At 37.6% G+C, this 18,078-nt stretch overlaps 1 protein-coding gene across 5 annotated transcripts in view; it reads left to right on the plus strand.

The window, feature by feature from the left end:
* The window catches only part of CAST (calpastatin), a 108,733-nt gene that overhangs the window by 16,755 nt on the left and 73,900 nt on the right, over positions 1-18,078 (plus strand). For all 5 annotated transcript variants that reach the window (XM_049647626.1, XM_049647632.1, XM_049647633.1 and 2 more), the window contains one exon: positions 16,064-16,135. In XM_049647626.1, coding sequence (XP_049503583.1) covers positions 16,064-16,135 — 72 coding nt within the window. Of the gene's footprint in view, positions 1-16,063; positions 16,136-18,078 lie in introns of those variants that run through there.

Here is an 18,078-nt window from a genome sequence, read left to right on the forward strand (position 1 = left end):
ATTCTTAAATTAATGTGATAATGTTGCATGTTCATACTTAATATATGATTTGCTGATTTTAGCCACTTTTTAATACAGCTAAAACATAATCATTGAAGAAAATTGAGAAAATACTGAAGAGGATTTTTTTAAGTTTATTTATTCCAAGAGAAAGAGCACATGAGCAGGGGAGGAACAGAGAGAGGGAGGGAGAGAGAGAACCCCAAACAGCCTCCCCACTTTGAGCATGGACCCCAGTGTGGAGCTTAAACTCACAAACCATGAGGTTATGACCTGAGCCGAGGTCTAGAGCAGACACTTAAATGACTAATCCACCCAGATGCTCCAAGAAAATAGTGAAGACTTTAAAGAAAAAATACCATCATCTACCATTCTAGCACCTACAGACATGGCCACTACTTCCATCTTGGCGTATATCCCTACATGATTTTTCTCTGTGTATATATTATGTTTAAGCAGAGATGACAACGAAAATCATTAGTAGGGCCTAGAAAAGGATAAATAATGTGCTTTGTGAGAGATCAATTTTTCTAGTTAAAAAGAGTCGTCATCGTGTAGGTTTTAAGAAAATCATTATTCAGGTATCTTGGCATTTTATTAGGGCATTTAACCTAGTCTTTATGTAGTGCTATGTTTTTGAGGGAGCAACACCTTTAAAAAGTCTTCGGGGACAGTGTTCTCACAAGCAAGTGATTTAGCTGTTGTTAGCAAATTCTGGAAGAGTAGTACAGCATATATTGTTTTAAGGGATTATCGGTCATGACAAAAAAATCCATGATAATTGTGGGGAGTTGACTGTGGCTGCACAAGCTCATGTCCCAGTGCCAAGAAAGAGGCAAAGTCAAAGTGCCCCGAGCTCAATCCTACCTGGCTCAGTGGGAGAGCCATACTCCAGCAGCCAGCCCAGAATCCAACTGCGTGGCTGATTTGGCAGGTTAAAAACTCTCTAAGGGAAGCTCCAGAAATTCTTTTGGACTGCAGTTTCCTCATTTTCGTTTTTAGTTCTAAATTTCAATTCATGTCTTCATTGACTGGAATATTTTTAAACATAATTTTTTCAGGGAGGGAGCACGAATGGTGATTTTCTGAACATGCTTTTGTGCTGGCTTCACACAAGAAATAAATACAAAATTGTACAACATCCTTGGTGAGCAATTCTGTTCCCTCAAAATTCTATACATGTTGCTCCAAGATTGTCTGGCTTTCTGTGCTGTAGAGATGTGTGGGGAAGCCTAATTTTAACTTATTTTTAGAAATTCTGTTTTTCCTGTCTTAGTGCATATACAATTTTGTTGTTGTCCTTACAATTTAAAAAAAATTGCCAGGATGTATGTATTTATCTGTTTCTCTTTATTAATTTTTTTCCTGGGAATGTCTTATTTAATTATTGCTTTTATTTTGGTTTAGCCCTCATGGCAATAAAAATCATTATCTTATTGATTTCTAACTATGGGATGGGACAGGATGCAAAATCTTTTGTCTATTATATATTGCAGAGCCTTTCCCATTAAAAAAGGAAGAAAGTTTGGTAGTTAATTAAGCTTAGTAGCTGTTTTGTTTAAAAAACAACACCATACTATATGTAGCACCCAGAACATATGCCAATAGCTATAAAGTAGAGACCTTATGCATCATCATTCAATGAATTGTTTTATCAGAAGCTAAGGATACACTTTTAATAAATAATATGAAAATAACGTGCTTTTAAATCAAGCATCTGTGATATACAAATTGTTATGTCATTGGATAGGGAAAGGCTAGTAAAAAACAGTAAGTACTTTGCCTTTATAAGTGGGCACATAAATGTATCAACATTGTATCATATAGTGATAGTATGCCTTTCATTATTGTGCTTTGAATTTATGAGCCTAATTATCGAAGACCTTAGGTCTCACAAAAATTGTCTCTGAAAAGTTGTACCTTATAGCATATGGAATTGCAATCAAATGTTAACAAAATATCAAAGGAATTGAATGGAAGGTAAATTTACTGGCTTCAGAGTAAATCATAAGTCCTGGAAACCTGATGGACAATTGATTAAATATTATTCCTGAAATATACTGTTTTAAATTATATGTTTGTTTTCATTCTTCTCTTTAGATTTTATTAGCTTCTCAAAGATAATGGCGTGACTGATTGAAAAGGGACAATAACCTGAAATCATGCTCATAGCAAAATAACCAGTTTCATCTGAGGGCTGCAAATGTATGATTCTTGTCATAAAGTCAGCAACATTTTATCATACAAAAATGTGCATCATAGCTTATTTTTATTTTAAATTTTATATATTATATTTTGTAATATATATTATATATAATAATATATATTATATATTATATTTTATATATTTTATTATTTTATATTTTATTTTATATTTATTTTATTATTTTAAAAACAGTTCATTTGTGAAAGCAAAACCTAAAGGAAAGTTGATGTCATCAAGTCTTTTATGTTTCAGTCAGCATTATTACAGAATGCTTAGTAAATGTATAGAGCAGTGTGTTAGTATCATAAAAAATTTTTAAAAACTCTATTCCTAATTTTTGGTTTTTTTTACCAATTACTTCAGGTGACTCTTATGTCACTGGTCTTCTGAGTACATTTTGAGTTACACTGAAATAATTCTTTTTTTTTTTAATTATTATTATTATTTTTTTTTTAAGAGAGAGAGAGTGTGTAAGCAGGGGAGGGGCAGAGGGAGAAAGAGAGAGAGAGAATCCCAAGCAGGCTCCACGCCTAGTGGGGAGCCCACCACAGGGCTCAGTCTCACTCCTGTGAGATCATAATCTGAGCCAAAATCAAGAGTCAGGAGCTTAACCAACTGAGCCACCCAGGTGCCCCAAGATAATTCTTATAGAGTGCATAGCACAGTGCTTGGCACACATAAGCATTTGTTTCTTGTTTTCTCTTTCCTTCCTTCCTTCCTTCCTCCCTCTCTTTCTTTCTTTCTTTCTTTCTTTCTTTCTTTTTCTTTCTTTCTTTTTTTTTCTTTGTAGATAATCTTTCCACCCTGGCCCTTGGACCTACTGTTCTCTGTCATGTTCTGGAGATAGCGTGACTGAAGCACATTAAGAGTGCTGAAGTTTCTAAGAGTCATTGAATCATGTGGGTGCCTTTGGTTGGAGCAAGTACTAACCGTGTTTTTCTCTAATTTTCATAGGACCTTGTCTAGGGAGCTATTCCTTCTCTCTTTTCCTCTTTGTTTAATGATTCCTTTAGATTACATATTAGTTCAGTCTTCTTCATCATAAACTGTTTCAAAATATATCCTTTGAAATTGCTCAAGCTCCCATTTTATCTTCCTTTCTAACCCTCAGTGCCAAAATTCTTGTTTGAAATCATTGAAGAAAAGAGTGTCCAGAAAAAGAGGAGAGAAACCAAAAGCAGATGTTGATAAATGCCTGTGTTGGGGGGGAAGGGGGGTAGGAAGGAGAAATCAGTGAACAGGTCAAAGAAAAAGCAATTAATAGGTAGGGGGACCTGGGTGTTGCAGTGTCATTAATGGGAAGACTGGAAAAAGGGTCTAGGCTGGTAATTGCAGAATTATGGGGGCTGTGGAAAGACCCTGGATTGGAGATGGGGATATTGTTGGAGCTGTCTCTTTTATGATTGGGAGGGTGCTGAGTAAGTGGAGATTCTGCACTGATGACTCTTCAATGTACATGGATTTATGTAATGAACATCAGTAAAGCAAAAAAAGTTGAAATCAGTGTTCACTTATACAAAAAGAGTTAAGTGTGGCCTAGATGCATCACATGTTACAGATTTCTTGGATTGTTTGCCAGTTGTTTATAGGTAAATAGATTCACTTGTTAATTGAGTAGTATAAGTAAGAAAGACAATATTTGGAAAGAACTCAGGAGTGAATTCTAAACATATGTTTATCTTAATCATTAGGACATCAGGCTTTTTGGTTGGTTATTTACATTAAGGTTAGCATCCCTGGATTCTTTCTTTTGTAAATTAAGTCAGTCCATTCCTACATAGTCTAATTGGAGCTCAAGAGCAGAATTTTTGGACTTAAGTACATTCCAGAGATATAGCACTCTGAAATCTGCAGATGCAACTTTGAAGAAAAACATTTCTTTTATAGGAAATTGATAGTTCAAGTACTTTTATATTCACATTCCAATTTTGGTTTCACTTAGTACTTGGGTTAACCATTGCTTCATTGAATGTAATTTTGTGACTGGCTTTTTTTGTGCTTTCTTAAAAGATGGGTAGACTCTGGAAAATCTGAAACCAAGCATCTATTCCACTGAATAATGAAAGCTAAATAGGAAGCTGAATGACTAATGGATTTTAAAATAGTGCATTTATAAGATAATGAAGGTTCTTAGGACCAGCTATAGGGACAAGAGTTTGCAGAGATACATGTTAGGTGGAGTGGTATCGGCCTGAATGCTAAAAACATAGTTCAGGGGACACCCAGTGGTTAAAAGGAGGAAATTCTTTGCTATGGTAATGTTCAAAAAGTGATGGGATAAAATATTTCTAGCTTTAGCAATGATGATACATTGTTGATTTTGTCTTTCTAAATTAGCATGTTAGGGGTGTCTGTGTGTGTATTTTAAGAAGGAGGCTTGATTTTGACTTCTTATATAAATTTTCTTCAAATATTTGAAAACTTCAAAATTATGAAATTGTAAATCTATATGATTAAACTCTTCCTTTAACAAAAACATAAATGGTGTTTTAAAATGGAAAATAACTGAGAGCCTTGAATAAGAAAAACAATTCATCCTTTTTTATCTAGAAATTCCCAGTCTGAGAATTTGTTTCAAGTGCATAATCAGAGGTGTACATGATGGCACAAGGATCTTCATCACTGTATTTATAATAATGACAAACTGGGAGAGAAACAAACATACAGCAGTAATGAATTGGTGAAGTTACCACACAGATGTAGTAACTGAGGTATCTTGAACACCATGCTTCAAAGAACATTTAGTGAAGAAAAGTGTTTATGTTAGGTTAAAAAAAAAAGATGAAGGAATTACAATTTCACTTATATACTGTATTTATAACATGGTGCATATTTTTTTATTTACACAAGAATAGAAAAATAACTGAAAGTAGCTGTTTTGAATGACAGGAATTTGAGTAATTTACATTTCTTTTTTCTACTTTTTATTCTAAATGTATTTTTGTAATCAGAAGGAAAAGAATAAAGATCATCAGGTTATAGAAGAATAATTAAAGTGTTTTTAACAGTGATTGGAACTAAATCTGTGCATATGTCTGCTTACACATTAAAGAGAGAAGTATTTTAGATGTGAGCCTTTTTTCTTTGGAACGCCTTAGAGATCCAGCAGCTGCTACTGTGTGTGTGTGTGTGTGTGTGTGTGTGTGTGTGTGTGTGTGTGTGTTTATGTACAGGGACAAGCAAATGTGCATGTTTGACTAGAAGTGTCTCTCTTACATATGGACAGAGAATTAGGTAGCTTAGAGGGCAAGGATTCACAATTATTTTCAGTTCATAGTCCCTCTGGAATCTGATGAAAACTGATCTTTTCCTCTGAAAAGTACATACATATGTGTGTACAAAACATACTCCCAAAATGTGACATACAGTTTAAGGACATTTAGAGGTACACGCCATCCCCAGCCCTGAAGGGGCAATCTTGTTGAGTAGATATATTTAGGAGGTACCATCCAATAATATTTCCCAGTTAGCTTGTTGTCTGTAATTCCACCATTAGCAACTTACTTAACCTTTGAGTTAAACATTGCTTTCTCCTGGATCCTCTTTTAAATTCTGAGTATTCCTAGGAGAGATAATATATCAATTATTAACACCTTAGTGAGAAGTATTTTGACAAGAGAAGATTGGTAAGGGTAGTTGAGAACTAGAGAGCATTTGATAATAATAGCTAACACAAATATAGGCATTGTACACACACGTACATGCACCCCTCTTATAATAATCTCATTCTCCTGGTGAGGAAATTGAGGGAAAGCTTGATTAAATAACTTGTCCAAGGTTACATAGGTATTTGGTAGTGAAGTCCGGAATTGACTCAGTTTACAGAGTCAGGGCTTTTAACTACTATCTTGATAATATTCATAAAATTACCTATTTTAAGAATTCTGTCTATTTGGGGCACCTGGATGGCTCAGTCATTTAAGCACCCAACTTTGGCTCAGGTCATGATCTCACCGTTTGTGAGCTGGAGCCCCACATCGGGCTCTGAGCTGACAGCTCGGAGCCTGGAGCCTGCTTCAGATTCTGTGTCTCCCTTTCTCTCTGTCCCTCCCCCGTACATGCTCTGTCTCTCAAAACTGAATAAAAAGTTTGAAAAAGATAAAAAGAAGAAGAATTCTATCTAAGGCTAACACCATAGACTTTCTTACTACTGTTGTCAATTTTTGTAAATCTTTCCTTCTTTCCTCCTTGTGTTGTACCCTCTTTTCATTCAAGAAGTTTATAAAGTAAGATTAAGTCATTCCACAGGAATAAAAGGCACAGCATAGGGAATATAGCCAATGATACTGTAATAGCGTGTATGACAGATGGTAGTTGCACTTGTGATGAGCACAACATGACACTTGGAATTGTTGAATCACTATGTTGTACACGTGAAACTAATGTAACGTTGTGTGTCAACTATACTTTACTAAAAAAATAAATTAAAAAAGGAAGATTAAATCATTCCTATTTCCTTGAATCTGAAATGAAGAAAGTGCATTCTCTCTCCATAGGGTCAGAAATGCAACATGGAGGAAAGCTGGGTCACAGCAGAGTCAGGAAAAGGCTAGCATTTGGGCTGCCTAGCAAGACAGCCACCCAGGACTAGAAAGACTTGAGTTGGCTTGGTGATGATGAGTAGGTACTGAGTGGTTAGAAAATAAACACACTCAATGAAGTGCAGCTACCATAGTCTGTGTTATTAAGACCATTGTGCATGAGGCATTTCCCTCAGTAAGTGAATTTCTATGCAATGAGTTAATGGTAAGATTTATTCATTATGACTTATTTATCACTGTTTCCCAGGGGCTAATATATCCTATGTATTATATTGCATTTGTGGTAGCATACATTTATACTTCTTTTGGTAATAAAGGCAACTTGTATTTATTTGTAGACTATTTACAACCATGGTATAAAGGATCATTTGTAGATAACAGTCAAGCTTTATAATTGGTACTGTTGGGGGATATGCCTACCCTTTCGAAAGACAATTATTTTCTAGATACTATTTTCTGATAAAGCATGTGTTTTTAGGGCGCCTGGGTGGCTCAGTCGGTTGAGCATCCGACTTCGGCTCAGGTCATGATCTCGCGGTCTATGAGTTCGAACCCCATGTCGGGCTCTGTGCTGACAGCTCAGAGCCTGGAGCCTGCTTTGGATTCTGTGTCCCCCCTCTCTTTCTGTCCCTCCCCCACTCATGCTCTGCCTCTCTCTGTCTCAGAAATAAACGTTAAAAAAAAAAGCATGTGTTTTCATGTGGAAACACAATATTTCTTGTCATTTTATAGGGTAACTATTAAGTAATGGAACTGATTTGTTAACAAATATGTCAAAACATATATTTTAATGAGAGTTTTTATCCTGAAAACTACTACATTTCATAAAGTCTTAAGAAACCATTGATCTAAAAATGCACTGATTGAAAAATGCTAAGAAAGAAAAGAAAAACTATAAATTAATCTCTGACCATAGATTTTCTGTACTTATTTTTTTTACTGAAGTATAATTGATGTACAGTGTTTTATGTTTCAGGTGTACAATATGATTCAATAATTTTATACATTATTCATTGATCGTCACAATAAGTGTACTCTTTTTTTTTTTTTTTTTTAATTTTTTTTTCAACGTTTTTTATTTATTTTTGGGACAGAGAGAGACAGAGCATGAACGGGGGAGGGGCAGAGAGAGAGGGAGACACAGAATCGGAAACAGGCTCCAGGCTCCGAGCCATCAGCCCGGAGCCTGACGCGGGGCTCGAACTCACGGACCGCGAGATCGTGACCTGGCTGAAGTCGGACGCTTAACCGACTGCGCCACCCAGGCGCCCCACAATAAGTGTACTCTTAATCCCTTTATCTATGTCACCCATGCCCCCACCCACCTCCCCTCTTATACTATTTTTAAGAAGCATCTGGGGGCACCTGGGTGGCTCAGTTGGTTATGTATCTGACTTCAGCTCAGGTCATGATCTCACATATCATGAGTTTGAACCCCGCATTGGGCTCTGTGCTGATAGCTAGGAGCCTGAAGCCTGCTTCAGATTCGTGCCTCCCTCTCTCTCTGCCCCTCCCCTGCTCATGGTCTGTCTCTCTCTCTCTCTCTCTCTCTCTCTCTCTCTCTTAAAAATAAATGAACATTAAAAAAAATTATAAAAAAAAAAGAAGCATCTGTATGCAAGAGGTATGGAAAAGGAAAGAAAATGGTGACTTCCTATCAATAAAATGAAATCCAGTGGTAACCTGAAAACTTATATAGTTAAGCTACTTTCCATTGTTCAAATAATATTGGTATTAATTCTACTTTTACATTCAGAACACAAAAGCATTTCATCTTCCATCAATATTTTTTTTTCACTAAAATCATTTGTTAATCCAGTTCAGTAGCTTTCTCATATTTACCATATATGAATCTGATTAGTTTTTTGGTAGGTTCAAAAACTTAAATCTCCTTTGAGAGCATAAATTTGTTTTGCATCCAAGGATAATCAAATAATGTGTTGCAGTTTCTGAAAAAAGTTCAACAAAGAGTTTCACAAATATCTTGAGAAATTATTTGAGCATGCCAGCAGCCACATTGAACCTTTGAGGATTTCAATACTCGTTTAATGCAAAAGTTCTTGTATATCTGTGTGCTCAAAAATTTTGTGACCTATAATGTCTGACTCTTAAAGGCTGTACTCTTAAGGGCTCCCCAAAGAATATTTGCCATTATTTTGGTAGAAAGGTAGGCTAGCTCCATTTTCTTGCTCTTTGGATGGAGAAGAGAATCACTGGTTTTGTGGCTGCAGGAACTCTAACCAACTCCCTGGAAGAGAAAGACATCATGTCAGCTGGGACAGGAGACAGAACTCTTGCCCCACATGTAGATTTTGTCATCACTGGAAGTCTTTGAGGGATGGGCATCTAAAAACCAACTTGCCCCTTTGTTCATACCCTATTTATTCATCATTCTTACTTGGATTTGTTAAGCTTCATGGATTGGTGGGTTCATCACATTTGGAAATGATTTGGTCATTATCTCTTCATATATTTTGGTTTGTCTCCATCTCTCTCCTCTTCTTTGGAGGCTGCAATTATACACATATTAGCTGCTTGAAGTTGTCCCACAGCTCACTGATCCTCTCTTCCCTAGCCTCTAGTCTTTACTCACTGTTTTGTTTTGGGTAGTTTCTATCGCTATGTGTCCATGTTCACTAATTGTTTCTTTTGTGATATCTCATCAGTTCTTAATCCCGGTGTATTTTTCATTTCAGACATTGTATTTTATATGTTTAGAAGTTTGATTTGGGTGGCTTTTAAGAAAATACTTTTCATGTCTCTCCTTAACTTACTTTTAAAAAGCTTTTTATTTTGAAATAGATTCTCAGGAAGTTGTGAAGATAGTGTGAGAGGTCCCCTGTACCCTTCATACAGTTTTCCCATTGGTTACATCTTACGTAATTATAGTATAATATCAAAAGTAGGAAATTGACATTGGAACATGTGTATGTAAGTTCTATACCACTTTATTACATGTATGGATTTGGGTAGCCAGCACTGCAATCAAGATACTATGCTTTTTGAACATTATATTTTCCTACCCATGGAAAATAAAGTTGTATTTTTCTGCTTCTATGCATGCCGTGTAATTTTTTATCAGATACCAAATAGATGTGAATTTCATCCTGTTGGGTGCTTGTTTGTTGAGCTGTGTTCTGGGACACAGTTCAGTTACCTGGAAATAACTTAAGGTTTGCTTTTAAGCTGTTTGGCTGGCCCAGAGCAGCCTTTAGAAGAGGACTAATTTATCCTTCTGCAGACTCTGCCAATGATTCTGACTGCTGGGGACATACTCTATTCCTGGTCTGTGCGAGCTCTAGGGATTATACCTCTGCTCCTTCTGGGTGTTCTTTACCCAGACTTCAGGTTCCCACATGGCATGCACGTGCATGCAGATCTCTGGGGCTCTCTCTTGCAGCTCTCTTTCTGGTGCTCTCCCTGTGAACCTCCTGAGCCCCCTTGGTATGTGGAGCTCCCAGTTCTACCTCCTGAACCCATAGAGACTGATCGTTTCTGCCTAGGTTCCTTTTCCACGTTCCACATTCCACGTTCCACGTTCAGGCAGCCTGGGAACTCTCCAGACAGAAAGCTGGAACAGCCCTAGGGCTCCCCTCTCGTTTCCCATATAGGGAACATCATGCTGCCTGGTGTCCAGAGTTTGAGGACCACTGTTTCATTTAATTCTCTGGCAGTTTTTTAGTTGTTCAAAGTAGGAACACTCCTCACCTTGGAATCTAAATTTCCTTACATTTTTTAATCTAAATTTCCTTATGTACAAACTTAATAAATATAAAAGGGAGACAAACTTATACTTGAAAGGAGATGTGGCCCAACTTACAAACTGACATTCCTTCATTTACTAGAAAGGTGTGTGTTTGTTTTGTTTTTGTTTGTTTTGTTTTTAAGAAGGAGGCTTTTTAGCATTAGCCCCGTTAAGTAGTCCTGGGCTCCTCTTAGCCAGCATTTACTGAGTAATCTTGGTATGCCTGCCTAGGGGCTAGATGCATCACATTTATACTTCCATGTAATCCCCAGAGCTCACCCAGGCCTAGGAATACAATGTATTCCCACCAGTCAGAGTCACTGGGTAGAGCTCTCAGAAGGGTGTCATCTCTGTTTGGAAAAAAAGAAAAATTAGTCCTACTTTGAAGGCTGCTTTTGTCCAACCTAACAAAGCTTAAAAGCAAACCCGAAAAGGATCAAAGTGTTTCCAAATAACTTAATCGTGTCCATTATTAGAATCATGGCTAGACCTAAGAAAAAAACCACTTTTTTTAATCCAATGGAAAAAAAAATGTTTTTTTCTGATTGTATAAGTGATAAAAGCTGACAGAAAATTCACAGCAGCCACTGAGTTAAAACCAGGTCCAGTGGTATTGCCTTGAGGAGATCAGCCTATTCCACCGCGACTTGATCAAGAACTTTGAGTCTCTCTAGAGCAGGGATTTGCAACCTGTGGGCCACTCCTCAGACCATTCTTCATCTCCTTTGATCCTCACAATCTCTGTCTTAGATATGGGTATGGTTATTCTTTTTTTCAGATGAGAAAAATAGTGCTTAGAAATGTTCACGAATTTGTCCACAGTCTCAACGGGCATTTGGTGGAGCCAGGATTCTTGCCATGCATATCAAAAGATAGAGCCTTTATTCTAGGGAACGTGGCACCTTTCTTTGTGCTCACTAAAGTCTCAGGGCAACATGAGGCTTCACTCAGGGCCTTTCCTGAGATTTTAGGAGATTGTGACATAACAGCTCTTTGCTTGGCTCTTAGAACTTCATTGTTACTTTGAAAACAGTTTTTAAGACTTGAGTTCTGATTCATTCAATAAAATTTTTTATTGGGAATTACCACAGACGTACAAAAAAAAAAGTATATAATTCATTCTTTTCATACCTTCCTGCAGCTGCAGACAGAATTGCTCTCATCTGTGTATTCTTCACTGAACTTCTCTGCTCAAGCATGGGGTTCCTCTTTTATGGGTCTCATGGCTAGCTGGCTGACTTTTGGAGGTAGGAGAGGCTGCTTAAAGTCGGTGTGGATTCATAGTCCATGGAAACAGGGCCTCATGACTGCGTTCATGACTGCAGGAGAGATCACACACTTTTCTCTGTAAATTCCCCAGACTTGGTGTCCTGGAGTTTGAGTCTAGTGGAGGAAAATAAGGCACGGAGTATCGTACTTCTGTCCCTGTTGATCATTAGGACTGAGGGCCTGGCATGCTCGACTGCAAGGGGCCAGTGACTCAGCCAGGCCTGTGACCTGACATTAGGGATGAGGGGCAGTCTCTTCCTGCCAGTTTCCTTTCTATAAAACTTAAGTTAAACAAAGAAGTGCTCATAAATATTACAAAGGGTGTGATTGGTTTGCAAGGAGAAATCTGCCTGATGGCTTTTAGTCTATGGGTTTATGGAAATGAAAAAAAATTAACTCAAAATCTGAATTACTATAGTATTGGCATCCTCATTTAATGTCTTAATCTTTTAAAGACTAGAGCATTTCTGTATGTTAGGACAAGTGCAGAGTCATAGCCAAGTGAGCTTGTTTAGAGAGTTTCTGCTTTCCATGAGTGGATGGATTCTCTTCTGTCTGAGGGTAGATCCTGCCCTATCACCAGTTAGTGAATATGCAGACCTAACCAGGTGGGAGAGGTGTTCAGGCCAGAGTGTGATTTCTAAGGACCGGTGCTGATGGTAAGGTGATGGGAAAGTGAGGGTAAAGAAGATACCTGCAAAACTAAGCACAAGGTGAGGTGAAGCCAGAGGACTTTGAGAACTTTTCAGCTGGAGATAAGGGAGGACTCAGGAGGGCTAGATGGTTACCAGAGAAGATCAGGAAGCAGGCTGAAGCTGGAAGAAACTGATGATCTCAAACATACCTGACTCTAGGGTCATCCTAAATCTCTATCACTTCAGTTTAAGTATCTTCATCCAACATCCTATTTCATCTCATACCAAATATGCCTGTGCCTGCCATTTGCTCTAACTTCTTTCAGTTTCTCCAACTTGCCAAGCCCATTCCTATCTTAGGGCCTTTGCACATGATACTCTGTCTACCTAGAATGCCTCCTCTCCCACATCCCTTATTTCCATGATTGGGTTATTTGTAGTCAGATCTCAATCAAATGTCATTTCTTTGTGTATCCCATCTGGAACAATTCTCAGCCAGTCATTTGCTGTTACGTTACCCTATTTTACTGTGTTTACAGCAGGCATCACTCACTGAAATCATTTTGTTTTTTGTTGACTTATTTAGAGTCTGATTGCTCCTACTGGAATGTAAGCACTATGAGAGCAGGAGTTTGTTTTTTTTTTTCTGCTTAATTGGTCATTACATCTCCACTGCTTAGAATAGGAACAGGCTCATAGCCAGGGTTCAGTAAATGCCTGTCCAATGAGTGAATGAATGAAGGGATGCATGAAGTCAGACACAATTGAACAAAGACTGCCAAGACTTATATACAGCCCAAAACATCTGTAATTAAATGTTGGTTACTAACCTGAGAATGAGGAGTCTGATCTGGTTTATGTGTACATTTCTAAGCTTTTGTATTGTGTTTTAAGAAACTGATATAAGGGCTTAATAAATATTAGATTTAGTCCTTTGTAGATTAGGTTATATAGGGTCAGAAGGTAAGGCAAGCTTTGGAGTGACAGTTCCTACCCACAGGAAAGCCAAGAGATCCTCATTTGAGTTAAAAGTTATTGAATTTAATAAATGAAAATAAAAAGTAAATCTTGAGTTCATATGAAGGGAAAACAGAAATCAGCAAATATATCAAGTTTAAATAGTTATTTTTTTTTAACTTAATAGTTTTATAACTCAGCCAAAAACCAAGTTTTTTTTTAATTCTCTTGGGCAAATTCTCGCTGACGCATTAAAGTGGAATTCATTTACAGATGAGGCAGGGTCTGGCATGCATGGACGGGGGCTTTGACTTAGTGGATAGGAGCTGTTGCTAGGGCAGGATTAGAACATGACCTTCCTTGATTATAGTTGAGACCAAAGGCTAATAGCTGGAGTGCGGGGCAGCTATGGCCCACAGGACAGCGGCCTGATCTTTCTGGGCTTCAGTCTCCTCACTGGGAAGTGAGGAGGTTGAAATGAGTAATGGGATTAAAACCAATACCCCATTGCTGTATTCTTGTCTTTATTTCTTAGGTCTGGTACCTTACACTGAATCCATGAATACACTATGGCCATCAGAAGCTATTTGTCAATACACTTTATATTTTGAAGAGACTTGCAACCTGGATAAAATTGAGGCCATCCCCTCTTTTCACCATCTCCCATACCACACTCACAACACTAGCTCTTTAGCAGCCTCTTTTATTTCTGTCATTTTTATCTAAGATTCTTTTCTCCCCTTGGCCGATGGTACTGCATGTGTGCTTGGGAGAGACTATTTAGTCCGCAGGCCATGCCTGGGATCCTGGGACTCCTGCAAATGCCTGTGAGGCCCCTCAGATGCCATTTCATGAACACAAGTCCACCCTGTTGCCTCAGTGACTTTCCTGAAGTGCTTGAGTGTGGTCAGCCAGTGGATTCAGAAACATGATACTTTGAGGACAACAAGCTAGGTTTTGACTTTTCTGCTTCCTAAGGTAATATTTAACCTGCAGGAAGAAGTGGCTTCAGCTCAAGAGTCCGTGACAGGCATTTAAAAAAAAAAAGTAAGCCGTATGAATCTTGCTAAATGTTAACAAATTAAAACACATTGCTTTCAATTATGTATGTATGTATTTACATATTTATTTTGAGAGAGAGGGAGAGAGAGCAGGGGAAGGGCAGAGAGAGAGGGAGAGAGAATCCCAAGCAGGCTTCATGCTGCCAGCACAGAGCTTGATGTAGGGCTTGAACTCACCAACCATGAGACCATGACCTGAAGCAAAATCAAGAGTTGGATGTTTAACCAACTGAGCCACCCAAGCTCCCCTCAATTATATGTTTTTAAAATTTTTACCATATAGACATACAACTTTTTAATATATTATGTATCAGCATTATTGCCCTTCCTATATTCAATGCTTATAGTACATTATTCACATTTTATAGATGTTGGAGGATAATTGATTTGACATTATAAAACTGGATAGTTTACAAGCTTGCCTCTTTGAAATATGGATATTTGTAAGAGATATATCAAGGCCTTGTTGAGAAAGAAGCTGTGTATTTTACCTTTCCTTTTTTCTCCCCTCCATTTAATGTTCTTTTTCAGTTAAAATAGTATAGTTTTGTAAGAAAATACAAAAAAGCACAAAGAAGAATATTTTAAAAAATTGCTCTTAACTGCACCATCAGAAAATAACCTCATATGAACTTCAGTGATCATACTATACATACTATTTTATAAGCTGACTTTTCTTTATATAAAATATGAATAACGTTTTCATTTAATGAAATGTTCTTCTAAACATGATTTTTAATAACTGCATGATATTTCATCCTGTAGCTGTCTATAACAGACTTCTATTGTGGGAGGCAGTACAGATAGGTAAGAGAACAGGGTCTGAAGCAGACGTCCTATTTCTGACTAGCTGTGACCATCGCTGAGTTATGTGTTTATCCCATTCCTCAGTCTCCTCACCCACAAAATGAGGATAAAAATAGGACCGGCATTATACCGTTTCCTGCGAAAATTAAGTAGGTTATGACACATGGTACTTAAAACACTTAGAGCACTTACAGTAATGCTCTAAATAGATACTCTTACTGAAGTATTATTACTCTATTTTTATCTATAATTCTATTATTCTAATAGAATAATTGCCTGGCACATGGTAAGTACTCAATAAATATTCATTATTATTACCTATATTGCTTTCAGCTTTTTGATCTAATAATACTGTGAATATCTTTGAAGAAAAAAGGCTTTTGCTTTCTCTTCTTACTTCCCTAAGATAAACTTTTAGAAGTAGAATTCTGTCTTTGCGACTTATTGCTAAATCACCCTCTGTAGAGGTTGTGCTAGCATGCACTGTCTATAGTGCTGTAAGAAAGAAAGCCACCCACTCCACAGTGAGTGATGTTGTTTCCAGAAGCGCTTCATGGTGGAAATGGCAACTTCCCATGAGGATCTTTGTAGTTCTCCAGAATCATTGACTATTGAATAATTGGGATTTATTCAGCTTCCTCTTCCTTTTCAGTGTTTATATAGTCTTCAGACAAAGATGAACAATTTAAAAACATTAAACATGTTTAATTTTTGTGTGCTTAGTATATTAGTCTGAAGTTTGCTTAAGAAGATATTTGTATTGATATGAAAATTTAACTTGTCTACATTGTTAGGATGGTTTACCCCAGTGAAACTAAAATATATACTTTCTTATTTTTAAGAAAAAAGCAACAAGCCTTGGGAGCAGTCAGCCTTCCAGAACCCATGCTGGTGGAACAGCCCGGGCCACCAAGGTCAGTCATTTCCTGAGCATGAAAAGACTCCTGCTCTACAACAGGTCTATCATTAGTGGGTGGAGGCTGTAGAGAAGGCAAATAGTACTTGTATATCATGGTAAGTTTTGAACAAAGTATCGTTTCTATGCTGGGGGTGAGGAGGAGAATGTAATTTCTTAATAATGGTTTGAACAATTTAAAACCTAGTAAAATCATTGATTCTACAATTTTTCTTGGCATATAATAAGTGTTCAGTAAATATTCTTATCATAATATCTATAGATAATATTGGACTTTTACACATAATGTAAGTATAAATATTGCACTTTCACTTCTTCAGAAAATAATTCAGATTCTCTTGATGAGCATTAGCCACACTAGGCTCTCTGCTAAATGCTCTGTGTAAATACCTCATGTATTCTTTTATTAATGTTGTAATTATTATTCCTTTATATCTGAGGGAGTCAGGGCCCAGAGAGGTTAAGCATCCTTGATAAGATTGCAAAGCCAGTAGGATAGAACAAGGGTTCAAACCCAGGTTTCCTGTTCAGACAAGGTCCTCGACACCGCTGGACATCAGAAGCTCTAATGGAGCATTCTTTGGTAATATAGCACTTGAGAGCTTTGCAACTTATAAAAATCACTGAAACACAACACATTTAAAGACAAAAAACTACAATTTTAATTAGTAGTTTTCAACATTTAAATAGTTTTGTTCAGCCCATTTCAACTTGTGATCTTCCAGTATGTCTGAGATCATCAAAAACATTATTTCGGGGCTATCTATACAACTACTTATTTTTTTAAAAAATTATTTTGAATGTTTATTTTTGAGAGACAGAGGGGGGACACAGAATCAGAAGCAGGCTCCAGGCTCTGAACTGTCAGCACAGAGCCCGATGGCAGGGCTTGAACCCACAAACTGCGAGATCATGACCTAGGCCGAAGTTGGACGCTAAACCAACTGAGCCACCCAGCCGCCACTATTTATTTATTTTTAAATGTTTATATATTTATTTTGAGAGGGAGGGGCAGTGGGAGAGGGAGAGGGAGAAACCCAAGCAGGCTCCATGCTCAGGATGGAGCCTGACACAGGGCTCCATCCCATGACCATGGGATCATGACCTGAAGCCTAAATCAAGAGTCAGACACTCAACCTCCTGAGCCACCCAGGTGCCCCTACACAACTATTTTAAATAAGCATTTTTCCTTTAAAACTAGTCTCTTTTCTATGGAGGTCTGAATACTTTCTCATATAGGTTACTTGGCTTGGTTAAGAGTTAATGTTTTAAATGCTTTTTGGAGCCCCAGCTGCTCTCCAGGCCCTTAAAAGGTGCCCAAAACAAAATCCAGCTGAGAAATGAGAAGAAGCTAGCCACAGAGTTGAACAGATTCAGGAGCACAGTCTCAGTGCTAACTATGGGTAAGAGGACTTCTGCACAGCAAAACAAACCCAAGTTGCCTCTTTGCCACTTACTCTTAGCAAGTTTACCTATCTCCAGTGAGCTTCAGTTTCTTCATGTATAAAATGGGGATAGGACTTCTTTGGACAGATCTGCCAAGAGGCTTCAATGTAATAAAATATTTAAAACACATAGCCCTCAGCCTGGCATTTTGTAGGTGCTGGGGAAAATGTATGTCAGCTGTGACTACTCCTGTTAGCCTCACACTCTTGTTTGAATGTCTAAAACTAAAAAAGATGTGCCACTGACACCTGGGAAGCTTGGTACATTAAGCGTCTGACTCTCGATTTTGGCTCAAGTCATGATCTCACCTTCGGTGAAATCAACCACCTTGTTTGGCTGCGAGTTGTGAGTGTGCAGATTGTCCCTCTCTCTCTGTTTGGGATTCTCTCTCCCTCGGTCTCTACCCCTCCCCTGCTTGCTCTCACTCTCTCTCTCTCAAAATAAATAAACACTTAAATATATATATATATATATATATATATATATATATATATA

This window comes from Panthera uncia (genome assembly GCF_023721935.1).
Source record: "Panthera uncia isolate 11264 chromosome A1 unlocalized genomic scaffold, Puncia_PCG_1.0 HiC_scaffold_17, whole genome shotgun sequence".
Taxonomy (NCBI): Eukaryota; Metazoa; Chordata; class Mammalia; order Carnivora; family Felidae; genus Panthera; species Panthera uncia.